This window comes from Oncorhynchus kisutch, linkage group LG8, assembly GCF_002021735.2.
Source record: "Oncorhynchus kisutch isolate 150728-3 linkage group LG8, Okis_V2, whole genome shotgun sequence".
Classification (NCBI taxonomy): domain Eukaryota; kingdom Metazoa; phylum Chordata; class Actinopteri; order Salmoniformes; family Salmonidae; genus Oncorhynchus; species Oncorhynchus kisutch.
Genome location: NC_034181.2, coordinates 65,453,617 through 65,481,418, shown reverse-complemented (window position 1 = coordinate 65,481,418; position 27,802 = coordinate 65,453,617). Strand labels below are relative to the sequence as shown.

The window sequence follows — 27,802 nt, the reverse complement described above, 5'->3', positions numbered from 1 at the left end:
GTGTGAGATACATCTGAGATACTTAAAGACATTCTACACTTTCACATTTGACTGTGCAGCGACCCACTCCTCTCAGTGACTCTACTCTTTGCTGCAGATCTCGAGCAACCCAAGTTCAGCTCGGCTGTTGCATCAGTCAAGAGGACTGACATGCTGCTGCGGAGACACCCCTAACTGTTCAGCCAACCAGTGCACCCTTGGTTGTTGTTCAGTGGGACTAGGCCATGGTGAATATAATCTATTTGGACCTACAACTACACCATAAAAATAGGGCCTAGGCCTATATTGTACTCTTGCCTCTTTTTTTAAGTCATCATCTGGGTGATGACTGTATGTTTAAACATTAAATATTGAAATTACTGCTGGCACAGTGTTGGTAAACACTTCCACAGAATGCATTAATGGCTTTCAACATAGGGTATCAACCCTTTTTGTGTTGTGACCTCAATGAGGCAGCCTTTATCCTCTCACACTCATGATAGCACTACAAATATGTGTAGGGTATGGGACCATAAACACAAATTACTTTAATAACATCATTACATGTAAAATAAATAAAATAAATCATTTGTGGAGTCATTTACCAGCTGAATAAATAGCCTAGTTGACTTGTGACGAACAACAGTAACATGTTGACATTGCATCAAGGTAAGCAACTTTTAAAGCTATGGTATAATGGTATAAAAATCTAATACTTCCTTACATTCATAAGACTAGCCTATTATTAAGAGGCAACTTTCTATTTTCTTTTCTTATATAATCTACACATGGATCTAATACACAACAGATCACTTGGCCAATTTCTACTAATATTTTCTAGACAGCAGGAATGCAAAAAATTAGACTAGATCTGCTATGCCTGCCAAAGAGGTCCTCACCTTTGTAAGGAGGATAAATAATAAACTGGGTCAAAAGGGTAAATGTATCATGTGGCATTGTGCGTGAAATTGACAGGATTTAAGGCAAAGTATTTCATTTTTTATATTGCATAATCGTCACATACATATAGGAAACAAACAGGATTAAACTAGCTTTAGTGTTAAAGCAAATACTCTAATTAAAATAAAAACAGATTTACGCGTGACGTTACACTGATGATGCTTTCAAGACAACTGGAAATTGAGAGAGAAAAAAAACAGGTCAAATCATGACGTCAGTGATCTTCAGGTCGGAAAGACGGCGCTCTTGGAAGATGCCTGGGTTTCTTATTTGGAATTCCTGAATGGATGACCATTCAAACCAATTTTTCTCAGTCAGATCTCGTTTTTTTCCGATTTCACAGTTGTCTTGGATGCACTGAAGTCGGCGATTTCCGATTTCCGAGTTATTCTGAACGCGGCATCGGCTTTAGATCTACTGTTTAGATGCAATGCCAAAGCGACGTAGATGGATGCGGAGCGCTGGCCTCGACCGGGGCGGCCAAATAAACCAGGGCAGTCGCTCTCACAACACACATGTACGAGAGTAACAGCGTATATCAACGAAAATAACTAAAACAACACAGACAAGAAAAAATGAAAGTCTCAGTTTAACATAAAATAGATGTATTACCTTTGGAATATAGGGATTTGGGGGAATTCAGGTCGAGATCCGCGCTGAGTAGGGATATAAAATCAGAGGGCATCGTAATGCCTCTGAAGAGGAGGGGAAATCGGACGCCCTCAGATATGAACGTCGCTGAGCTAGCAAGCTAGAAATAAATATTTCTCTGAGACTGAATTAATGGGAAATAAATATACTGATAACAAACAAAAGGCTATTTGGCATACAGACTACGTATATCTTGAACCAGTCGTTATTAGCCTGTGTAACACGCTTCTTTCTGCCTCCCACGTTCGTGTTTGTCAAATGTGTTCAGTTCGTCTCTTTTCTGTACAGCCCCGCCCCCCCCCCATGACGCAAACCCGTCAGCTAAAACAAGACAGTAGCCACTGGACAATAATCTGTCACATGATTGTAGGCCTACAACTGGTCTGACATTTGCATAATTGAAAGTGTAACAGCACTAGGCCTACTCAAATAATAAAGGAAAAGTCAATCGGATAATTGTCATTCTTGCATTTGGTGATCTCCCCCAAATGTCAATGTAGTTATAGGATAATGCACAAGCAAATGGTCATGATGAGATTGGTCACAGCTTTTATTTCTTTCTGGCACAGTGGCTATAAGTCATGCAGGTGCATCCACTCATCACTTTGGCCATTTCTGACGTGTTATGTCATATATGTGATATTATAAGAGTAAACAAATACTGTGTCACTGCAACTCCTACAACTTTCAAAAGTAACAGCATAGCTGTTGGCCGTTGAGGTATGCATTATACTTGCAAAAGGATTTGCAGCTTGTCACCTGTGCTAGTTTATCACACATTAAAGTCCTCAACCTTTTTCCACAGAACCAGTTCTTGGATATTAGAGTATAATGAAAGGATCATGGTTCTATGATATGCATCTCATAAGGCCAAACTATCAGCAGAAATAAGAGGATTTTGATTCAGTGTGAGATACTATTTGATAAAAGTTTGAAGGTTTCTATGGATTTGACAGTTACATGTTTTTCACTTATGCCACCTGTTTAAGTATGTTAACTGAATAATGATATGCTTATAAATCCTAACAATGGCCAAGAGCAAAGTTAACGCAGCAGCAAGGTAATTGTAGAAACCTGTTTGTTGATTGGGGCATGACTGTAACAATGGGTGTACTGCACCATACTGTAGATCTTGTGAGTTATGTGAGACTTTTTCGTTATTCATGTCATATGTACCCTTTAGAAAGTTTCCAGGTTTGAAGATAGACATTAAAGTAAAGATTGGAGGATGGCACACTCTGACTTCTGCCAGAACAAATCCCAACATCAAATCAAATTGTATTGGTCGCATGCGCAGAGTACAACAGGTGTAGACTTTACAGTTAAATGCTTACTTAGGAGCCCATTCCGAACAATGCAGAGACCTAATCATAGACCTAATCTCACCACTGCACTCACCACATGCATCCTAAAATAGCCATTCACATGCCATGGTCTACATCTGTGATTGATCATTACTTTCTCAGTGCATTGAGTTAATCATCAGCAAATGTTTCGTCAGTTGTTTCACATTCACAAGTTCATTACTCTTTCTATAAAAAGAAAACAAACTTCAAACGACCTGTGGCCTTAGTGTTTATGACCGTGTCCTTGGGATTTAATGCTTTTATTGGCCCTATGATTTTGCTGATAATCAGGCCTCTCTCACCCTTCCAAATACTTTCTGTGCAGTTCATAAAAAATTTTTTTGGACAGGTGGGCTACATTTCAAGTAAAATAGACAGTAGGCCAGAGATAAAATATCTCCCTGCCCAGCTTGTAGCAACCGAACAACCTAAGTATTTATACAGAGGGTTATAAGTAGTTTATAAACTGCTCATTATTCGTTTATAAGGCACTACCATAACTCCTCCATCACAAGAAGTCTCATCAATCTTTGTAGAAAACACCATACAACCAAAATTCTAAATATTATGTGCAGTTAGATAGCACACACAGGGTGAGGCATGTCATGCACACAGCATGTGGCAAATACTACTAACCTTGGATGAGCATGAGGGTAAATGAAATGACCAAGGGCTGATTATTATTAACTCAGAAGAAACGCGAGAAGAGAGTTCACTATAAAGTGAAGCCCCAACTCTAAGAGCTACAGCTATAACGATAGAAAATACATTAGCATACAATTTATTGATTGATTTGTCCACCAATATCCACGTCTGTCTGGTCAACACGAGTAACATTGAAAATAGGTCAAATGTCTAAATTCAAAAGCACTTACATGCTGGAATAAAACTATGACAGGATGGGACAGTGTGTAAGAGTTATTTCTACGTTTACAGCCCTCTAGTGTTAAAACCAGGGACAGCCCAACCCATGTAGGAATCCATACTAAAAAGCTTGAACTGCAACTTCGCAATGATTCTACACAAAGTATATTCGGGACTCGTTCGAGTAAAAAATAGCCTGAATAATTAATTTAAGATATTTCGCCTAACAATGTTTTTTTAAAGGGTATTCAAATCCATGCTGTTTTGATAAATCCATACCTTTGACTCTTTGGTCACGTGACCCTACGCGAAGGATTGTGGGATTGTGGTGCACTGACGGTGGTTGTGGTTCTCTATCGCGAAAATATTTTCTATTTAATTTAATTCACACATAAACATGCCGGATTTGGCTGTTGAGAAAGTGATTGTCCATCCCTTGGTGCTCCTGAGTGTGGTGGATCATTTTAACAGGTAAATTATTCGAATGAGCTAGACAGTTGTTGATGATTGTTCAAAAATGTGGACTCACTGTTGTTTCCCAAATAACAGTGAAGTTTAGCTAGCTAGCTGGCTAACTAACGCAAACGACAAGCTAGCGACAGTAAATTAACTTAGAGCAATCAAGCTAACGTTAGCTAACTAGCTGATTCACATCGGAAGGCTCTGATTCACCTACGTTAATGCTATCCAGTATAGCTAGTAGCTAGCTAACGTTAGATACAGGTTCGCATATTACACAAATGGCAGGTTTCCTCAACGAATAGTGCATCGTTTATGCACTGTACTAGCTATTGTAGCTAGCTAACGTTAACCAGCTTGTAACGCGTTAGCTCCATCCGCGCTCTCTAGTCAGGGATGTCACTGTCACATGTGTGCAACAAAGGCGGTTCAGAAACTCTGTCTGTAGCTAACAGCCTACTCTTGTTCTGTATTTGATCAGAATCGGTAAAGTTGGAAGTCAGAAGAGGGTTGTGGGTGTACTTCTCGGCTCATGGCATAAGAAGGTTCTTGATGTGTCCAACAGCTTTGCAGGTGAGTTTCCTAACCTATTTCTACAACCACGGTCAATTCTTTGATTACACTCTGGTTTATTGTTGATCTGGCTGATCTCCCCCCCCCCCCTTCTTCCAGTGCCATTTGACGAGGATGACAAGGATGATTCGGTGTGGTTCCTGGACCATGACTATTTGGAGAACATGTACAACATGTTCAAGAAAGTCAATGGTAAGTCTCGAGTTCTTTGTAACTTAGTGTGCATTTTAATAACACTAGATTCTATTCTACAATGTGATTTAGTGATTGAACATATATTCCCAATGTTTCAGCAAGGGAAAGAATAGTTGGTTGGTATCACACGGGCCCCAAACTACACAAGAATGACATTGCCATCAATGAACTCGTGAAGCAATATTGTACTAATTCTGTAAGTATGTACAACATTTTAGTTGAATTGAATACAAAATGTTGATGTAATTTTTTACTTAGCAATTACATATTACTACTGATGTCACTGATATGAGTAAACCATACTATGGTACAAAGATTTTAATTTGATTTTTTTGATTGTTTATAGGTTTTAGTCATCATTGACGTGAAACCGAAAGACCTGGGTCTGCCAACGGAGGCCTACATATCTGTGGAGGAAGTGCATGATGTATGTTTTTAACACGGGAATTATTGAACGAATGTAAAAGTGGAACTACAATTCTCTAGTACCAACAAAGTTTTATGCTGCATGTCAGTTTTACATCTACCACTTAGTGAAATCTAAAAATTGTAGGATTAGAAAGAATGTCTCTGTTTTCCAATCAAAGTTTATGTTGTGGAGCAACGGATGCCTTTTGAGCTTTAATGTTGAGGAAAACTGACAAATTCACTTGAGAAGAAGGTCCAATGGTTGTAACATTCCTTTTGTTTTTAGGATGGCACTCCAACGTCCAAGACTTTTGAACATGTCACCAGTGAGATTGGTGCTGAAGAAGCAGAGGAAGTGGGAGTGGAGCATTTACTCCGGTAAGTGTTTGTACTTGTCATTTGTCTTGAAGTTCAATATGTAAATGACTGTCGTTCTTGTATTATTGCTCATAATTTTTTCAGACCAGATCTGGGTTCAAATACACGTATATTTAAGTATCTGGTACTGAAAATACTATTTTTTCTTTTTTTTTTCTGTTTGAGTATTTTCAAATACACAGCCCAAAACAAGTACTTTCATTTGAGTATTTGAATGGTTATTTGTAAAAAAAAAAATAATAATAATTGAAACCATTTTCAAATACTATTTTCAAATACCTGGGTTAAGTGCATGGGTGTGTATTTGAGTCAGTGTATTTTCAAATGCTTTCCAATTGTATTTCTAAATATATTGAACAAAAATATAATCACAACATGCAACACTTTCAAAGATTTTACTGAGTTACAGTTCATATAAATAAATCAGTCAATTGAAATAAGTTCATTAGGTCCTAATCTATGGATTTCACATGACTGGGAATACAGATCTGCATCTGTTGGTCACAGATACCTTTAAAGTAGGGGCATGGATCAGAACCAGTCATTATCCTGGTGTGAACACCATTTGCCTCATGCAAGCATGACACATCTCCTTCGCATAGAGTTTATCAGGCTGTTGATTGTGGCCTGTAGAATGTCTTCCCATTCCTCCAGCGAAGTTGCTGGATATTGGCGGGAACTGGAACACGTTGTTATACATGTCAATCCAGAGCATCCCAGAGCATCCCAATCTTGCTCAATGGGTGACATGTCTGGTGAGTATGCAGGTCATGGAAGAACTGGGACATTTTCCTCTTCCAGGAATTGTGTACAGATCCTTGAGACATGGGGCTGTGCATTATCATGCTGAAACATGAGGTGGTGGATGAATGGCAAGACAATGGGCCTAAGGATCTCGACACAGTATCTCTGTGCATTCAAATTGCCATCGATAAATTGCAATTGTGTTCGTTGTCCGTAGCTTATGCCTGCACATTCCATAACCCAACCACCACCATGGGGGACTCTGTTCACAACATTGACATCAGCTTATGAAACATGGGAGTATAAAATGTTTACATGTTGCGGTTTATATTTTTGATCAGTGTGCACTAAAACATTCAATATTCTTTTCAAATAAAATGTTTCTGGATCTGTACAGTACCAGTCAAAAGTTTGGACACACCTACTCATTCAAGGGTTTTTATTATTATTTTTTACTATTTTCTACATTGTTGAAAGTAGTGAAGATATCAGAACTATGAAATAACACATGGAATCATGTAGTAAGCAAAAAAGTGTTAATCATATCAAAATATATTTTCAATTTGAGATTCTTCAAAGTAGCTACCCTTTGCCTTGATGACAGCTTTGCACACTCTTGGCATTCTCTAAACCAGATTCATGAGGTAGTCACCTGGAATGCATTTCAATTGACAGGTGTGCCTTGTTAATTTGTGGAATGTCTATCCTTAATGCGTTTGAGCCAATCAGTTGTGTTGTGACAATGTAGGGGTGGTATACATAAGATAGGACCAAGTCCATATTATGTCAAGAAACAGCTGAAATAAGCAAAGAGAAACGACAGTCCATCATTACTTTAAAACATGAAGGTCAGTCAATGTGGAACATTTCAAGAACTTTTAAAGTTTCTTCATGTGCAGTCGCAAAAACAATCAAGTGCTATGATGAAATTGACTCTCATGAGGACCGCCACAGGAAAGGAAGACCCAGAGTTACCTCTGCTGCAGAGGATAAATGAATTAGAATTAACTGTACCTCAGATTGCAGCCCAAATAAATGCTTCACAGAGTTCAAGTATCAGACACATCTCAACATCAACTGTTCAGAGGAGACTGCATGAATCAGGCCTTCATGGTTGAATTGCTGCAAAGAAACCACTACTAAAGGACACCAATAAGATGAAGAGACTTGCAAGAAACACAAGCAATTAGACCGGTGGAATCCTGTCCTTTGGTCTGATGAGTCCAAATGTATGATTTTTGGTTCCAACCGGCATGTGTTTGTGAGACGCAGAGTAGGTGAACAGAGGATCTCCGCATGTGTGGTTCCCACCGTGAAGTATGGAGGAGGAGGTTTAATGGTGTGGGTGTGCTTTGCTGGTTACAGGGTCTGTGATTTATTTAGAATTCATGGCACACTTAACCAGCATGGCTACCACAGCATTCTGCAACGATACGCCATCCCATCTGGTTTGCGCTTAGTGGGACTATCATTTGTTTTTCAACGTGACAATGACCCAAAACACACCTCCAGGCTGTGTAAGGGGTATTTGACCAAGGAGAGTGATGGAGTGCTGCATCAGATGACCTGGCCTCCACAATCACCAGACCTCAACCCAATTGAGATGGTTTGGGATGAGTTGGACCGCAGAGTGAAGGAAAAGCAGCCAACAAGTGTGTTATTTCATAGTTTTGATATCTTCACTATTATTCTACAATGTAGAAAATATTAAAAAAGAAAAAAAAACCTTTGAATGAGTAGGTGTGTCCAAACTGTTGACTGGAACTGTACTTTAAATGTATATGAAAGTAATTGAAAAACGAGTATTTTAATCCAAGTCTGATTCATACCATAAAAATTTAAGGCCAGTTTTTCCACCAAAAAGGGAAACCGGTTGACTTAAAACATGCAGTCACTAAAATAAAATGTTTTGTGTCTCTATCCAGAGACATCAAGGACACAACAGTTGGCACCCTGTCTCAACGCATCACCAACCAGGTGCATGGCCTAAAGGGCCTCAACTGCAAGTTAGTGGATATCAAAGGGTATTTGGACAAAGTTGCCGCAGGTAAGCTGCCCATCAACCACCAGATCATCTACCAGCTGCAGGACGTCTTCAATCTGCTGCCTGATGTCAACCTTCAAGAGTTCATCAAGGCATTTTACCTCAAGACCAATGACCAGATGCTGGTGGTTTACCTGGCTTCACTCATCCGCTCTGTGGTTGCTCTTCACAACCTCATCAACAACAAGGTCGCCAACCGAGATGCAGAGAAGAAGGAAGGCCAGGAAAAAGATGACAGCAAGAAAGAGAAGAAAGAGGACAAGGAAAAAGAGAAGGAGAAAGAGAAGGGAGACACTAAGAAAGATAAGAAGAAGGAGAAGAAATGAGGAAGCAATGGTCATTTCTGACTACAGACTGACTTTGTTTTTGTTCTTCCCACCTGTCAGACACTATCTTGTTGTTGTTAAGACCCTCTCATTTTCAGAATGGATTAAAAGAGTGAAGGGCATTGGCCATTTGTTTGTCTACTCCACATAAGTCTAATCATTTTTCATTCTTATGCAGCCCATTTGGTTAATGTTGACAAAAGACTAGTTTGCTATGGTTTAAAACAATTTTTATTCATTTCACAACAAACATGTTACTAATACAACATTGTAATTATCTTGTATCCTGCTCTCCTCCTCATTGTTGTCTCCTCACATGTTACCATAATAACCATACATATGTGTATTTGTGACAGAAAAGTGAGGTAATCTATTTGCATTAGATCACAAAACGGCACAAATAGACTCATTTATGCATGATATATTAGATAACTAAACAGCTAGAGGCAACAAGTCAACAAATGTGTCACTGCTCCTATGAAATAACAGAACTGAAAATGACAGCTCCCTGTGAATACATACAGAGTGGTACACCAGTACTTAGAAGTAATCATCTATGAGGATATAGTGGAGAATCCTCTGTTAGTTGCTGAGGCAGTCATGCCATTCTCCTTGGGGCTGTCTCTGTCTTCCTTCTTAACTTTGATTCCAAGCAAGCTGCAGAGCTTCATCGGCCTCCAATCCACTATCTCCTCCTCTGAGGGCTGTGGAACAGTGAACAGACAGCTCAGAATGGATAGCCAAGTGACCGCCTCAGTCAAAATGTATTGAGATATTGGTCCCTGTTGATTCTGATATATTGATGTTAATTTTACATAGTGTAAGATTTATGCACAGTACTTTGTGATGTATTAGCTCTTGAGTGAACACCACCAGGATGACTGAGATGAACAGGTTCAGAACCACAAAGCTCATGAATATAATGAAGGAACCGACGACGAACATACTAAGCACCGGGTTGTAATCAAGAACCTGGATTGGAAGGAGATGTTACCGAATTTAATCACTAAGCTACCATCATGACTACAGCAATAATCAGGAGTCTAGTAGAGCTGTCCTACTTTACTAACCTCGTCATAGTTGAAGATGCCCAGTTGCAAGCTGACCATGGTCAGAGCAGAATCCAGGAGAGTCCTATATGAGTACAGCTTCCAGCCATACATCAGATTAGACTGCAGACAGAGAATGATCACAGTTTACACTCACACTGCAAGTCGAGGGGACACCCATCATACACAAGCATAACATCACATAAGAAGAGAATGAGGATGAAGTTGGACAACTTCTAGGTTAGTAGTTTCAGAAAGACCCTTACAGTGATAGAATAGGCCAGGAACATAATAGTGATGACCACGAGGAAGCCTGATATGTCAGTCCAGGCACGTTGCACTGTGGCTGTGATCATGTGTAGCTTGGAGTTGAACCTCATCAGGTGCCACAGTTTGACTGTAGCCAGTAGCACCAGGAATGCAATCAGATACCCCAGCGCTGTGGCTGTCTCATGGAAACTGGCAAACCTGGATAGAGAGGGGAGAAGTTGAACATCACACAGGAGCAACTGACCAACAATAGGGATAGCAGACTAGCAAAAGAATAACAGAAACCCATGATACCCCAACCCAGTGTGAACTCACTGGTCTTTATGGTTGTGGTAGTACTCCATGTCCCGGTTCCCTAGCAGGCTCCTCTTAATGAAGACAGACAGTGTACTCCAGCTCAGGAGGATGATGGCGAGCTCCAGCAGGTTCCTCTTTGTCTTGAAGTAAGCCCACTTCTGCTGCTTCATCAGCTTGCCATGTGAGGAGAGGAGAACATTCCTGAGGAGGAATTCCGGAAGCATTGTATCACTGCCTTTATATTCTAATAAAGAACAGCATAAGAAAGCTGTGTAAAGAAAGGTTTACTTGAACATACATGTAGTAGAAGATAAAGAGGAAATAGATGACCTCAGAGGCCATGACAAAGATGTGGAGTCCACCGGTGGACTGGTATAGTCGGACACTCTGCAGCTCACTGCGAAACTGGAACGCTCCTGAGAGAATAAGACAGGTGCTGACAAGTTTTGGATGCCTTTAAATACTTACTTTATGCTGTATCATGGAGTGATATAAAAACTGTCTCACCAACAGCTGTGGTCTCCAGCATGAGTGTGACAATGCAGAAGAGGTTGACATTGGCATTGTACACTGTGAACTCTACAAAGACTGCTCGGGTGAACATATCAAGCCAGGTGTTGTCAAACAGATACTGAAGGGTACTGCAGGGACAGAGTACATGGATGAATAAAATAACATCTTTCTCTACCACAAAGACGGTTTAAACATTAAGCACTGTAAATGTTTATTTACCTGCTAGCATTCTGTGAGTCAGGGCCCAGGTCCACCACAAACCCCCCTCCCCTGTAGAGAACCACACTGCCCCAGATGGGTTGAGCTCTGAGTCGGGCATGGGTTTGGTACTGCCAGGGGCTGCGGAGGGTCTTGGAGGTGTTTTCACTCACAGAGCGGTTCCAGCCTGGCCCATAGGAGCCCATGTCCTCCACCTCCCATGAGTTTGGAGCATGGCAGTCAGGTACAGCCATTTGGCAGGAGTTATTTTTTATTACATTTTAAATTTTTAAATTTGACCTTTATTTATACAGGTTTGTCTCATTGAGATAGCATCTCTTTCCCAAGAGTGACCTGGTCAACGCTCCTAATGCCCGTCTTCTGCACCCTCACCTGGCAAAGATGGGCATTACCAACCAGTTTGGAGTTCCCATCTGTGATGAAACCTATAACACAGCATGCAAAAAATAACCAAAAGATAAAACGATAGCACTCTTTCACCTATACAATTGCTCTTTAACTTTTCATAAATTAATGTTCTCTATGAAATAAACATTATTTTTTAGAGAATGCTACCTGGGTAGTCTCCAAAGAGGTTACTGAGAAGAGAGGTATTTGCACCGGTGAACACATCTCTGTGGCTCATGCTGTCTGAGATCCCTTGACTGAAGCTCTGCCGAATGTGCTGAGTCAGGAAGTAAGCTGATCACAGAAAACCAGATGTGGCCATCCTTTGCCTTTTTCATGAAGAACAGATTACTGCAGAATATATTGTGTAAGAAGATTTAGTTATATGATGGACACTTGTCCTGGGATATTTATATTGCCATTACAAGGTGCATCCATTCTTTACCTCACCTGAATTTCTTCAAATCCATGTCAGAGGCAACAGGGAAGACTTTTATCAAGGATGCACTCGCCCATATCTATGGCCAGCCATGAGTTACACAGGAAGTGCCACTTCTGTCCAGTTTCTAGATCCTGCACTGTCCCTTTGTTTATATACCTGCATGAAAACCGTTATTGTCAACTACATCCACAATTTCAAACGTCAGCTTTAATGAACGTCAAATCCATCTGTCCCTCTACTACTGTGAGACATCCTCCCCGTCCACTCTCCTACCAGGCAGGGTGCCTCCCTGAGTTGTCGTGCCACAGCCTGATGCTCTGCAGCTCTCCCAGAGAGAAGGGTGTGGTCAACAGGAACATATCACAGTAACCTGCAGCATCAACACAGGGTCAGGATGACTGAGTGTGGTTTTATCAGAGAACAGAATATGATGTCCTGCAGCAGTGGGAACTGTTGGTACTGACCTGAGAGGAGGTGGAAGCACCACGCCGATGCCCAGTGCTGATATTCAGCATGTAACGGTATTCAGCGTTAAGGGGTCATTATCTTCCAATAATGTTACCTTCACCTACAAGAAGTAACACTTGAAGGTAAAACTCAGCATCAACAGCAAACCAACAGGATGATACATTCTCAAACTGGTAAACCTAAGCACTGTAAATCTTCTGATTGGATCACCAGAGTAGCATGTTCTCAAGGTGTCTGTATAGTCTGGACAAAAAGTGTCTAGAAAATGGTGGCAGCGATTGTTCAAGGCAGATCTTGGCTATGTCCTGGATGTCCTTCCTGCGTGCCCACACAACCACCAAGAGATAAGCAATGAAGATGGCACCAACGAAGCACACCATCACAGGGTTGTCTGAGAAGGTGGCAAAGAGCTCAGCGGTACGGGACACATCCACAAGGTTGGGCATGACGAAGAAAGAGCTCCCGAAGAAGGTCAAGTGCGTACATAAGCACTGGGTGGCAAATGGCTTGGTTAAAGGACCAATCTAAGGAGACCAGTCAGTTTATGCATTTGATTTTGACAGTGCCTGGTTACAGTGATGTGCCAATATTTATATTATAAGGTGTTGTGTTGTGTAGTACTTGTTTAACTCACCCTGCAGCCATCTTCACTCCAGGTGGATAAGGTTTCATTCCAATATGTGTACTGAGCAGCAATGGAGGTGACAGTCACAGTGGCATTGACGGATTTAACCCCTGCTTCCACAATGGGCCTCACCACAAGGTAATGCACCCCAACTTTTCCTGTCAAATAATTGGGAACCAGGACCCAGGTGTATCTCTCTGTACCCAAAATAAACACAACACAAGCACATGTATCTTTCTAAACACTCAGTGTTTGTTCATTATGCTTCACAATAGTTCTATGTCTCTGCCATTTACAAAAGTCAGTTCAGGAGGTTGATCACCTTGTGAATTGCCTTGGTGAGGAATCTGCGTCTTGGCTATATATTGCTTGTCCTTTGGGTAGTCTTTATACAAATGGTATGTCCTCTGAGGGCTACATATTTAGCACCAGTGTTATGTCTGGTGAAGGGACGTCAATCATCAGTGTGCTGTAGTTTCCCAGGTCAAGGATTGTGCTGTTCACCTGCCCGCCTTCAAGTCTCGGCAAGAGGATCTGAGAATAATAGAAGATGTTGTAATATATACAATTGTAATCATAATTCTGTCTACTTGATCATATAGTCTTTAACGTATAAGTCTTGGACATTATCTTAGAAGATATACTGTAATTCTTTGACATCAAGGGCTCTCAAGAGAAAAGCTCCACTAAAATTGGTACACATTTGCAGCGTTCTGACCTCAGTCTCCTCAGACAGGTTCTCCACAGGGAGTGCTGATCCATCCTGTCTGGTGAGAGACACAGACCCCATGGCCCCACTGATGTTACCCCCCTCACTCCAAGAATAAGGGTTCTTCTCAAAACTCAGCATCTGTAAAAATAAAGAAATGATGAGACAAGAGAAGGAGGGTTAAAACCATCCACAAAAGACTGATAGACAATTACTATATGAACAATTAACCAAATGAAACCCCCCCCATGCTTGACAGAAAAGAAAAAGACACTTTCACTGCCGTATTCACTTGCGTGATAAATCCCTCACTAACCTCCACACATTCACTCACAGACATTCGCACTTTCTCTCACATCCACTGGTTCATCTGGAGAAAGGACATCAGCACCCAGGAGAGGGAAGGAAAAGCTTGCAGAGGAGCTTATTGGGTTGCTTATAGACTGCATCTGAATGCTATTTGGAGACATCCTAAGAGCAGAGAGTGCATAATATACTGTAACTCAATATTGAGGCAACTTAACAGTAGCATTTTGTTTTTGAGATATTGTATTTTAAATACAAATTACATATCTCAAATGACATTTATGTGACAGGCCTTTTTTTATTGTAATGTTTCCACTCCAATGCTCTGTCTCTTACACACTCATCTCAGGGCTATGGATAATGGCAGGCTCCTGACCAACCTTTTATCCATTTAACAGAGCACTCTGCATATTGTCCATGCTGTAAATGAGAATCTTTGAGACCTTTCTCCGTGAAAGACAAACAAAATGCAGTAGTCCTGAAAAGTAACCATAGTTCATTACTGTCATCAGGGAACTCAGTGAAGCTATATACTGTATATCACCTGTGTGCTTGCATTTTAAGAGAATCCCAGGATATTGCTGGCTGCCTCTACAATTGGTGTAGCTGCCTGCACCATCTCTTCTCCACCATGCTCACTGACGTTCATGGAGAGGAGGGAAGAGCGGAGGTCTGCCACCAGGGGGCTAGCTTCTAGCTGGAAAAGATCCACAGCCCAACATCGACCATTGGGAACTAAATCTCTGCTCTCTTTCAGTAATACATGTTTGGGAAAGATGATGTTTCCTTGCTCCCATATCCAAGTGTACCTGAGCAGAGGAATTGACCTCTTCTCCCCGCTTGGTGATCCCTGCCACTGCTCTGGATGTAACTTACGCTTCCTGGGGAATGTTGTTGGGGACATTCTCCAGCACTGCAGTCATGGTGCTCAGCATCTGTAACATCAATCAGAATCCCTCACAAACATCCATCTAAAGACACTCTTCCTTTTGTCTTGAACTTCATACTAATTTATCTTAACTTTTAGTTTAGTGTAATGTCTTATTTTCACCAATTCACAGAGTCCCTAGAACCAGGGATGGGCAACTTTGATGGGGTGGGGGCCACAAAAAATGTGAACTCATCATGAGGAGCTGCAGTGGCTCGCGGGTCTGCGTACCCTCATCCATAGCCACACATGCAGTCAACTGATTTTTGCATTCAATCCATTTATGCAGTTAAACTACTTATGGCTCTTAACTAAATGCATTACACCAGTAGCGAGGGCCGGCCCTAGTCTTTTGGGGGCCTTAAAGACTTGGCCCTGCACCCGGTGGGACAATTGTTTTTACTGGTCCCGGTCTTGACTGGTCCCTGACTTAACAGCCAGGGGCCCTAAGTGACCGCTTATGTCACTCATGCCTGGATCCAACCCTGATAAGTAGTTTATAAACTGCTCATTATTAGTCTTTAAAGGCTATACAGAAAATATAATAATTGGGGCTTTGTTTTTGGAAATTGATCCACGGAACTTCAAAAGCGGGTCTCGGGTTGCCCATCCCTGGTGTAGACATTCCTGGCATCAAAGTCCATGCTCCCTATGACCTTAGCATATTACCCCGTTCTCACCTCCTCCCTGACACCTTTCTGATCCTCACTGCCCTTATTCAGAATGCCAGACACAGACTTGAACATCTGTCCCAGGGTCTCCCCAGTGAGCAACCCCTGCTGCTGTAGCTGAGCGACAGTGTTCTCAACCACATACTGCAGATTCTCCACTGAGGAACTGGAGTTGGATGGCCACACCTTGGTGGACAACAATCAAATGAGAGCTCCAGATACGACATTATAAATGTGAGCTCTATGGAGCAGAAAGGCAGGACAGATTCCATGTAAATGATAGGATTTTTTACTTGATGACAAACCTCAGTGGTGATTTGTTTTTCTATGCCCATTTATTAGAGTAACCACCACAGACAGACTGTAGTTGTAACTGTTGTTCCCGAGAGGTAGGAAGATTGACTTGACTTCATTTCCATAAATGCAGCGCAAATGTTTATCTGAAATTTAAATCAATATTATATCAAGTATTTTCATACAGTGGATGAAGCTTCATCTGAATAAAGGGCACTGAATTTTTGATTTACGGTCCTACTATTCAACATCTTTGATAGGGGAAAGTGTCTTGAAATAGACTACATTGTGGATAGATTTCAGACAACTCCCCTTTGTCAGTTTTGAAACAATGTTGGCATTTGCCTGTGGAGCAGGAGGTTGTTGCACTGGTGATATTGAAAGCATCTAGAACTGAGGGGAAATTATACAGGAAGGGAGGCTGGTGATGGTAGTTGGGGCTGTGATTTCAGGTACAGTTACAGATACAGTAGTAGTTGCCGATATGGTGGTAGCAGCCGGTAGGGTAGTAGCTACCAGTGGGGTGGTAGGAACTGGTATGATAGTAGCAGCTGGACGAGTAGTAACAGCCGGTAGGATGGTGGTAGCAGCCGGTAAGGTAGTAGCAGGTGGTATGTTAGTGGCAACAGGTGCAGGTTTTGCAACGCCTGGTATCTGAATGGTGTACTTGACAGCGGCAGATGTCGTCTTACCTACAAAAAAAGTTGAACAGGTTACATTAATATAAATTCATTAATTCTGTAAATGTTGGTCTGGATGTACAGTATTTACTCTAAATATTGATGATCAAGTGATACACTACCTAAACTATAACACATTGGCCCACATTACAATGGCTAATTTGACATTCTGATGTCAGGTTCAAGTGATGCTCATCCTACTCATCTGCTCATCTGTTACTAAAGTACATATAACAAGACATACTCTAAAATCAGTGAATACCTACCATACGCTATCACATTGAGATTCATAGATCTGGACTGTGCATTTTTCAGATTGTCACTTGTCACCATGTATTCATTGCCACCATCTATTCTGTGTAGCAGTGGTCTTTGCTTTTTTTGTTGCAGTGTTTGAGGTCTCCCTAGAAGAAATTAGCTCAAAATTAAACATGTTGCTTTCATTGACACTGTCGTTGTACAGAATGATTACAGCTTTTATACAATCGAACTTCACATGCATAGATTTCGGTTACTTATTATGCTCATGTGACAAATTACAAATGAATGTGTGTTTGTGTGTATGTGTGTTCAAACACCTGTGTGTTTGTGTGCATGCCAGTGGGTTTGGTTAATAGCAGAAGACAGTTCCGTCTGGACTAATAAAGTATATCTAATCTTAAATTAGACAACAGAAGTTCTATCTATTCATGCACTGAAACCACTATTCATAAATATGCCTGTGTACACAATAGAGGAGTCTCAGACTTACTGTCAAAGGTCTTGTGTCCTCAACCTGCCAAACTATTGTTGGGCAACTCGTGGTGGTACAATTGTAGCCTTACACCGTTGTTTATGTTCACTGGGTTACAATTAGAACAACTAGAAGAATAAAGGTTAGCTTTTATCATACAACAGATCTTCTGGGACATAGATTACTGTAACTTAGAATTTGATTCAATTCAGCCAATTAGCTTCTTTGTTTGATAATGCAAACCTCTCCTAACAAACAAAATGTCACTCAGGATTATACATCTGTCTATTGAGCTATTCCCTCCCTCATTTTACCTTATGGTAACATCGGTGAATTCTGGCAGAGTGACAGTGATGCATTTCTCTGCTTTAGCCACGAGCCCCGGTCCCATTTTTCTTCTGCAGTAAAACTGTATATAAAAAAAGAAATGGGTCTGGAAGACAGGCTGCTGTAATCACAGTGATGCATTTCTCTGCTTTAGCCACGAGCCCCGGTCCCATTTTTCTTCTGCAGTAAAACTGTATATAAAAAAAGAAATGGGTCTGGAAGACAGGCTGCTGTAATCACATGTGTCTCCTGGTTTGTTTTGTCTCTGCATTTACATTGTTCATCTGTTGGAATAAATGGGGAACATGGTTTGAGTATAACATCTGTGCTGAAAGTACATTAAAGGTCCTACACAATCGATACTGTCACCCGGAAACCAGAGAAATACCGTCATTGTTAGTTAGTGAGTTTAGAAGAACAATTCTATTCATAGAAAGATTGTGCCTGAACTGAAAACTAAAATCTACGGATTTCGGATTTATAACAGGCACAAGCCTTGAAGATAAGACTTGAACAAGTGAGCCATGTAAATAGTCTTGACAGACTTTGTTACTGTAGCTTATTAATGAGTTGAAATGAGAGGTGAGTGTTCTCAGCCCTGGTACTTACTGCATTCCCATTCAATTTGTACTCCACTCAAACCAGTAAACCCAAGTGTGACACTGAGTGAAGTCAGATGGACATTCTGGATCAGAAGTGATTTCCACATTAGCCCAGGGAAGCCTTTTATGCTCCTCTGTCTGAAAGTCTGATTTATTGTGACAAACTGCTGCTGTGTTCCCCACATCCACATCCATGTGTGAGAAGACATTCCAGGCCCTGACTTTCACTTGCAAAGCTCCTGTAACAAAACAGCTGATATAAATAAACAAGGAAACGTTTAATATTTTCCTATCTTCTGTCATTGTTTCTGATTGTATTTGGGTAGGTACCTTGGATAGTGGTTGAGATATTGTAAACCTGCATGCTTCTGTTTTGCATGTCTCTGGTCTTAGAGATGCTGTCGTTGGCTCCAGACACCTGGAAGAGAAGCTGCACCGGGGCTCCCCGGTCTAGGTAGACACTAACATAGAGGTCTGAGTCTGGACACTCGCCCTCCTCAGCCATCACTGATCCCAGCAGGCCCTCCACAGGCTCCAGCAGACACACCTGCAGCTCAGTGGACACGCCCAAGACCGAGACCCCGTTAGAGGCATGCAGGGTCAGCTGGTGGCAGCCAGAGCCCAGCTGTTGCTCCACCTCTGGTCCCACTGTGATGTTGTGGGGGACGATTCCTCTGACTGCTGATGAATTGGCCACCAACATCTCCCCACTGTGGAGTTTGTAGGTCACATTCGTACCTGTAGATAGCAAAGTTGTTTAATTCTACCAAGATTTGTACTCGGAAATGTAAGACCAGATACTTTTATTTCGGCTCATGTTGGTTTTACTTACCAGCTTCTACTTCTACCTGGATTTGAAGGGGGATTCCGTACAGGGCCTTGCAGTTTGCACCATCTGTTGATTGGTTCATGCTATAGCACTTAATGATGCCAAACTCCCCAATGGGCTCCTGAATGGTGATGGCTTTCTGAGCTGTCACATGCCACTCACTGGTGGTACACTCCACCCGACCCATGAAGATACCCGGATAGGTGTATTTATGAACCACACTGCTCTCCAACCTGTGAGAGTGGAAATTCCATTAATTGTTAGTGTATTAGGGACTTTTTGCCTTTGATGTTGGGCGATTTACATTACTCAGTTACTTACTCTTCTGGACTATAAGGATCGATGTTGTGCCCATCTCCAGCACTTAGAGTGCAGGTCAGGTTGCCCTGGAATGGATGGAGAAGCCACTTCAATGTTATGGAGACATTGTCAAAAAAACAGCAGCCAACTTGCTCATTAATAAGTGGAGACCTGTGGACCACAGACATGGCTAGGTTAGATTGTGACTGTGTGTGCTAGCCACCACTCATAATGTGTTGAAATACAACATTAGAGAAAACGTAAATCGAGCCCTTCACTAGCTGAAAACATATTTGGATATTTAAATGGAATGTAGAAGGGAGGGAAGGAGAGACAATGACAGGGGTAGAATGTTCTGACCATCTCTGCAGTTGTATTCCACAGACAGGTAGCTTCCAAGCCCTGAGCATGGTTCACCAAAGGAGGCCACATCTGCTGTGGCCTGGCACGCCTGCAGCCCATGGCAGTCTCCTGGAAATAATGTACATTAAATAGAGATATGAGAGGTGAAGAAATAGAAGAGGAGAGTTTTCATCATCAATAAGATCATCATCCACATTATCATTATAATACACTTATCCAAGAGCTCTGAAAATATTAATCGTGTGCACACTGTTTAGAGTATTATCAAATTACATGTATTTATAAAGCCCTTCTTACATCAGCTGATATCTCAATGTGCTGTACAGAAACCCAGCCTTAAACCCCAAACAGTAAGCAATGCAGGTGTAGAAGCACGGTGGCTAGGAAAAACTCCCTAGAAAGGCCAGAACCTAGGAAGAAACCTAGAGCGGAACCAGGCTATGAGGGGTGGCCAGTCCTCTTCTGGCTGTGCTGGGTGGAGATTATAACAGAACATGGCCAAGATTCTCAAATGTGAATAGATGACCAGCAGGGTCAAATAATAATAATCACAGTGGTTGTTAAGGGTGCAACAGATCAGCACCTCAGGAGTAAATGTCAGTTGGCTTTTCATAGCCGATCATTCAGAGTATCTCTACCGCTCCTGCTGTCTCTAGAGAGTTGAAAACAGCAGGTCTGTGACAGGTAGCACGTCCCATGAACACGTCAGTGTTCCATAGCCACAGGCAGAACAGTTGAAACTGGAGCAGCAGTACGGCCATTTAGACTGCGGACAGCAAGGAGTCATCAGGCCAGGTAGTCCTGAGGCATGGTCCTAGGGCTCAGGTCCTCCGAGAGAGAGAAAGAAAGAAAAAATAATTAGAGAGAGCATACTTAAATTCACACATGACACCGGATAAGAAATACAGGAGAAATACTCCAGATATAACAGACTGACCCTAGCCCCATGACACATAAACTACTGCAGCATAAATGCTAGAGGCTGAGACAGGAGAAGTCGGGAGACACTGTAGCCCCATCCGACGATACACCGGACAGGGCCAAACAGGCAGGATATAACCCCACCCACTTTACCAAAGCACAGCCCCCTCACCACTAGAGGGATATCTTCAACCACCAACTTACCATCCTGAGACAAGGCCGAGTATAGCCCACAAAGATCTCTGCCACGGCACAACCCAAGGGGGAAGCCAACCCAGACAGGAAGATCACATCAGTGACTCAACTCACTCAAGTGACACACCCCTCCTAGGGACAGCATGGAAGAGCACCAGTAAGCCAATGACTCAGCCCCTGTAATAGGGTTAAAGGCAGAAAATCCCAATGGAGAGAGGGGAACCGGCCAGGCAGAGACAGCAAGGGCAGTTAGCTGCTCCAGTGCCTTTCCATTCACCTTCACACTCCTGGGCCAGACTACACTCAATCATAGGACCTACTGAAGAGATTAGTCTTCAGTAAAGACTGAAAGGTTGAGACCGAGTCTGCGTCTCTCACATGGGTAGGCAGACCATTCCATAAAAATGGAGCTCTATAGGAAAAAGCCCTGCCTCCAGCTGTTTTCTTAGAAATTCTAGGGACAGTTAGGAGGCAGTATGTACAGCAGGAACAGTATGTACGGCAGGACCAAATCGGAAAGATAGGTAGGAGCAAGCCCATGTAATGCTTTGTAGGTTAGCAGTAAAACCTTGAAATTATCCCTTGCCCTAACAGGAAGCCAGTGTAGATAGGCTAGCACTGGAATAATATGATCAAATTTTTTGGTTCTAGTCAAGATTCTAGCAGCCGTGGTTAGCACTAACTGAAGTTTATTCAATGTTTTATCCAGGTAGCCGGAAAGTAGAGCCTTTCAGTAGTCTAACCTAGAAGTGACGAAAGCATTGATACATTTTTCTGCATCATCATCAACATTTCAGATTTTTGCAATGTTACATAGATGGAAAAAAGCTGTCCTTGAAACAGTCTTGATATGTTCATCAAAAGAGAGATCAGGGTCCAGAGTAACGCCAAGGTCCATCACAGTTTTATTTGAGACGACTGTACAACCATCAAGATTAATTGTCAGATTCAACTAAATATCTCTTTGTTTCTTGGGACCTAGAACAAGCATCTCTGTTCTGTCCAAGTTTAAAAGTAGAACATTTGCAGCCATCCACTTCCTTATGTCTGAAACACAGGCTTCCAGCGAGGGCTATTTTTGGGCTTCACCATGTTTCATCGAAATGTACAGCTGTGTGTCATCCGCATAGCAGTGAAAGTTAACGTTTTGTTTCCGAATGACATCACCATGAGGTAAAATATATAGTGAAAACAATAGTGGTCCTAAAACGGAACCTTGAGGAACACCGAAATTTACAGTTGATTTGTCGGAGGACAAACCATCCACAGAGACAAACTGATATCTTTCCGACAGATAAGATCTAAACCAGGCCAGAACTTGTCATTGTAGACCAATTTGGGTTTCCAATCTCTCCAAAAGAATGTGGTGATCGATGGTATCAAAAGCAGTAGTAAGTTCTAGGGGCATGAGGAGAGATGCAGAGCCTTGGTCTGATGCCATTAAAAGGTCATTTACCACCTTCACAAGTGCAGTCTCAGTGCTATAATGTTGTCTAAAACCAGACTGAAGCGTTTCGTATACATTGATTGTCTTCAGGAAGGCAGTGAGTTGCTTTTTCAACATTTTTTGAGAGGAATGGGCGATTCGATATAGGCAGATAGTTTTTTTATATTTTCTGGGTCAAGGTTTGGATTTTTCAAGAGAGGCTTTATTACTGCCACTGATTATAATCACAGCCGCATATATTCCCCCCCAAGCAGAAACATTGATGGCCCTGAACTAACTTAATTTGACTCTATGTAAACTGGAAACCACATATCCTGAGACTGCATTCATTGTAGCTGGGGATTTTTACAAGGCTAATCTGAAAACAAGACTCCCTAAATTCTATCAGCATATCGATTGTGCAATCAGGGCTGGTAAAACCCTGGACTCTTTGTTATTCTAAATTCCGCGACGCATATTAGAACCTCCCCCGCCCTCCTTTCGGAAAAACTAACCCTGACTCCATTTTGTTGCTTCCAGCCTATAGACAGAAACTTAAACAGGAAGCTCCCGCACTCAGGTCTGTTCAACGCTGGTCCGACCAGTCTGATTCCACGCTTCAAGATTGCTCCGATCACGTGGACTGGGATATGTTCCGCATTGCGTCAAATAACAACATTGATGAATACGCTGATTCGGTGAGCGAGTTTATTAGCAAGTGCATCGGCAATGTCGTACCCACAGCAACTATCAGAACATTCCCAAACCAAAAACCCTGGATTGATGGCAGCATTTGCATGAAACTGAATGCGCGAACCACTGCTTTTAATCAGGGAAAGGTGCCTGGAAACATGACCGAAAACAAACAGTGTAGCTATACCCTCTGCAAGGCAATCAAACAAGAGACAAAGTAGAGTCGCAATTCAACGGCTCAGACACAAGAGGTATGTGACAGGGTCTACAGTCAATCACGGATTACAAAAAGAAAACCAGCCCCGTCGCGGACCTGGATGTCTTGCTCCCAGACAGACTAAACAACTTCTTTGCTCGCTTTGAGGACAATACAGTGCCACTGACACGGCCCGCTACCAAAACCTGCGGACTCTTCTTCACTGCAGCCGACATGAGTAAAACATTTAAACGTGTTAACCCTCGCAAGGCTGCAGGCCCAGACGGCATTCCCAGCCGCATCCTCAGAGCATGCACAGACCAGATGCCTGGTGTGTTTACGGACATATTCAATCAATCCCTATCCCAGTCTGCTGTTCCCACATGCTGCAGGAGGGCCACCATTGTTCCTGTTCCCAAGAAAGCTAAGGTAACTGAGCTAAACAACTACCGCCCCGTAGCACTCACTTCCGTCATCATGAAGTGCTTTGAGAGACTAGTCAAGGACCATATCACCTCCACCCTACCTGACACCCTAGACCCACTCCAATTTGCTTACCGCCCCAATAGGTCCACAGACGATGCAATCGCAAACACACTGTACACTGCCCTAACCCATCTGGACTAGAGGAATACCTATGTGAGAATGCTGTTCATCGACTACAGCTCAGCATTTAACACCATAGTAGCCTCCAAACTCATCATCAAGCTCGAGAACCTGGTTCTCGACCCCGCCCTGTGCAACTGGGTACTGGACTTCCTGACGGGCCACCCCCAGGTGGTGAGGGTAGGTAACAACATCTCCACCCCTCTGTGATCACAGTAAGGTACTTAGTTGTTATCCGGAAATGATTGGATATTGAGATAAAAATGGCTTCATTGGACCTTTAATGTTCTTACTCATACAATGTAAGAACAAGACTATTCTTGAATCAATAGTCAAACCAAGACATATATCAATATCCTGAGTGATGGACAAAATACACCTTGCACAATATTTCAACAGTTTTAAAAACATTAGACTTCACACCATACCTGTCACTGAATGTACAACATCTATCCAGCTACACTCCTCCTGTGTGGTGGTGGCTGAAGAAGCGGAACTCGTCCGGCAGTAGTGAACCGTCTTACGACCATAGAAGCTGTCATCAATCTCTATCACCTGACCAGAACCACACTGTAGTGTGGCATTGTGGTCAGCACAAGCAATGGAGTGCCCAGATTCTGAGACAAAGAAGTAAATAAGGTTTAACAATTATAGAGTGAAAGGGAATAGCAAGAGCATACAGTATATTCCTCGCTACCTTGTTATTCTGCATACATGCACACACAGATGCATGCACGCATGCGTGCACACACGCAACAAATACAAACCAAATTGGCAGATGCAGCTCCTGGCTACAGTTGCTTGTTGCCTCCCACTGTAACCCTGAGCTCCTCAGTATGTGACCACAGCCAGCCCCTGGATCAGGGTCGTTCACCCAGTTAGAGTAGCTGACATCAGAGCCATCAAGCCAGGAGAGAGGACCTGAGGATTTACAGCACAAACACCAATGAAAGTATTATATTCTATATACACTGAGGGTACAAAACATTAGGAACACCTGCTCTTCAAAGGAGAGGAAATAAAGTATTATATTCTATATAGAGTATATATAAGTATTCTATTTTATTATATTCTATTTGTGACATATATTCCTACAAAATGATATCCCAGCTGTACATCCTGATACATCATTCTGTTAATACTCTAATACACATCATAAAACACTTAAAAAGCAGAGGAAGGGATATGACATCAGAAAACAAAGTCACAGGAGCCGGCTGTGAGTAGGTGATAAAACTGGTCCTTTGTGTGGGAATAAAAAAGCCCTGTCAAAATCAAGGGACTAGACAGCATACCCTATTGAAGACCCTATTGAATGAGACTTGTTCCTCATCAGCCAGGTGCTGCTAAAAGGAGATATACAATTGTGACTGTCTCCTAGCATGTGTCTCCTATGGTTGAAAAATGTATATATAACTTAATTTTAAAAAATGTAGCTTTCATTTGACGCCAGATTTGACATGATCCTATGAACTTCTCTTAGTGCTCATGGGTCCTTTGACATAGAATCCCCTCATATCATGACAATTTCATAAGAATTGAAATCATACACTCTAACACGTAATAAAATAACTCCTTGCAAATACATCCTTGCACAAGACAGTCTGCTCTCAACCATTGATTTCCTTTACATAATCATATCTATTATTATACAGTATATTGATGGCAATTAGTGTTTTCTTATGTTGTCCTCTTACCCTCAGCAGCAGCAAAGTCCAGTGTTAGGGTTGGGGAGGCGGGTGCCAGACCCAGCCACCAGTCCTGCTCCGGCTGAAGGTGCATCTGTAGGAACTGCTGGGTTCCGTCGTTTAAAATGAAGGCCAGGTGTCCACCACCCCGCTCACACCAGCCCTGTGCACTGAGGAAGGAACTTGAACGTGGTTGACCCAGAAACTCATAACAGAAGCCTTCAGTGCCCTCTTGGTACTCTGGGCAGGATAGAGGTGCTATCTCATCCTCAGCACAAGACAGGCTTAAGAGGAGAGTCATCAAGAGCAATACAGAGAGATTAGTGCTGTCCATATTCACCCCTTCACATGTGCACTGATACAGGCAGCCTGGTGACATGCAGTCTTTAAAGGGGACTGACATCAATAATTCCCTGCCACAACTTCAACATCACAGAATGATCTGTTCTGGATCCAACATAGGTCTGTCTGGCTTTCTGAGTTCCCATTGGACGATTTATCCTTGTTCACAAACAAACAGATTCACAAACAAACAGAGCAAAGGCCTACGGTGAATGGGCTGTAATAAGGTCCTCTGGCCCCTCTGTCAACAGCCTCTGAGTATTATTGTTCCTTTAAGGCTGCCAATGATGGAGCAGCCATTGCCGCTTGCACGCAGTATATGATGATAGTGTCCAGTAAGCAGTGCAATAGACTCCAGTAGGCGACTCTGGTTAGAGAGAGACCTTTATACTGTATATCCAACTACTATTCCAACCCTAGCAGAATCCCTAACCTGTCTTATTCAAATGATAAGAAATCAATACATTTTTACAGTCAGAATTTCCTCTTCGAAGTATATCAAGGACTTAAAATCATATATCAAATATATCAAAATAGTTGTTATTTTTAGAGCCACAATTAACTATATTATTATGCAAGTCAGTTAAGAACAAACTCTTATTTACAATGATGGCCTATACTGGCCAAACCTGGACGATGCTGGCCAATTGTGCACCGTGCTATGGGACTCCTAATCATTGCCGGTTGTAATAAAGCCTGGATTCAAACCAGGGTGTCTGTAGTGATGCCTCTAGCCCTAAGATGCTGTGCCTTGGACCGCTGCGCCACTCGGGAGTCTCTCTAGAGTTCCCGCTCTCAACCCAGTACTATACTGGCAGTCACTTTGATGTCCATTTCGTAGGGGAATGAGGAAAACTTAATCAAATAAAAGCCTGCATTTCAACAGATTATATTATTACAGACTTTTAATAACCGATAAAAAATATATTGCAATGTAGTCAATGACCACTTGTATTGTGGCAATAAGAAAAGGCAATAAGTATTTTCTGAAATCAAATAAAAAACATTGTTTAAAATGTTTTTTTTTCAATAACGAAATAATAAAGTGCTGACACTTGTACTACCTGTCTCAGCTAAAGTGGGGTTGAAAACACTCAGTAGGGTCTTTACTAACCAAATATGTGTAGTTTTGGAGGGGGACTGTGGCGTACATATCAGGAGCACTTCGTTCTCCACCCCCTCCATAGCCCCCAAAACAATAGATTATTATTAAGATCAGTTTATTGGTCAATTGCACACAAGGTCCAACTGAAGTTTTACTTCCACCTTTTAACACAACCCCTCTTAAAGACACACATACATATACAGTGTGGCAGCCCACCGCACCTCTCCAAAACCTGTATACAGTGTCTTCGGAAAGTATTCAAACCCCTTGACTTTTTCCACATTTTGTTACGTTACAGCCTGATTAAATAGTTTTTTCCCTCATTAATCTACACGCAATACCCCATAATGACATAGGAAAAACAGTTTTTTTTTACTCAGTACTTTGTTAAAGTACCTTTGGCAGCAATTACAGCCTCTTACAGCCTTTCCAAATCATGTCCAATCAATTGAACTTACCACAGGAGGACTCCAATGAAGTTGTAGAAACATCTTAAGGCTGATCAATGGAAGGTCAATTTCGAGTCTCATAGCAAAGGGTTTGAATACTTATGTAGGTATTTTTATTTTAGTATTTTTATTCATTTAATACATTTTAGAATAAGGCTGTAACGTAACAAAATGTGGAAAAAAGTCAAGGGGTCTGAATACTTTCCGAAGTCACTGTATGTACAGTACATATACAGGTTTGG

At 41.9% G+C, this 27,802-nt stretch overlaps 2 protein-coding genes and 1 pseudogene across 3 annotated transcripts in view; 1 reads left to right on the top strand and 2 right to left on the bottom strand.

The window, feature by feature from the left end:
* Positions 1-1,872, bottom strand: part of nfat5b (nuclear factor of activated T cells 5b) — a 63,370-nt gene extending 61,498 nt beyond the window's left edge. Inside the window, exon 1 of one of the 2 annotated variants that reach the window (XM_031830890.1) lies at positions 1,552-1,872. In XM_031830890.1, the coding sequence (XP_031686750.1) occupies positions 1,552-1,624 (73 nt within the window). In that variant the 5' untranslated portion in view covers positions 1,625-1,872. The remainder of the gene's footprint in view (positions 1-1,551) is intronic. The other variant, XM_031830894.1, reaches the window with a different exon arrangement.
* A 2,224-nt stretch (positions 1,873-4,096) lies between these two features.
* On the top strand, positions 4,097-9,211 carry psmd7 (proteasome 26S subunit, non-ATPase 7). The gene is made up of 7 exons (XM_020489062.2): positions 4,097-4,271; positions 4,741-4,832; positions 4,932-5,024; positions 5,126-5,223; positions 5,374-5,454; positions 5,722-5,813; positions 8,483-9,211. The coding sequence occupies exons 1-7, from the start codon at positions 4,198-4,200 to the stop codon at positions 8,925-8,927; spliced, it is 975 nt and encodes a 324-aa protein (XP_020344651.1). The 5' UTR covers positions 4,097-4,197; the 3' UTR covers positions 8,928-9,211.
* Positions 9,212-9,297: 86 nt separating this feature from the next.
* On the bottom strand, positions 9,298-25,965 carry LOC109895253 (polycystic kidney disease protein 1-like 2; annotated as a pseudogene).
* Between the last annotated feature and the right edge of the window lie 1,837 nt (positions 25,966-27,802).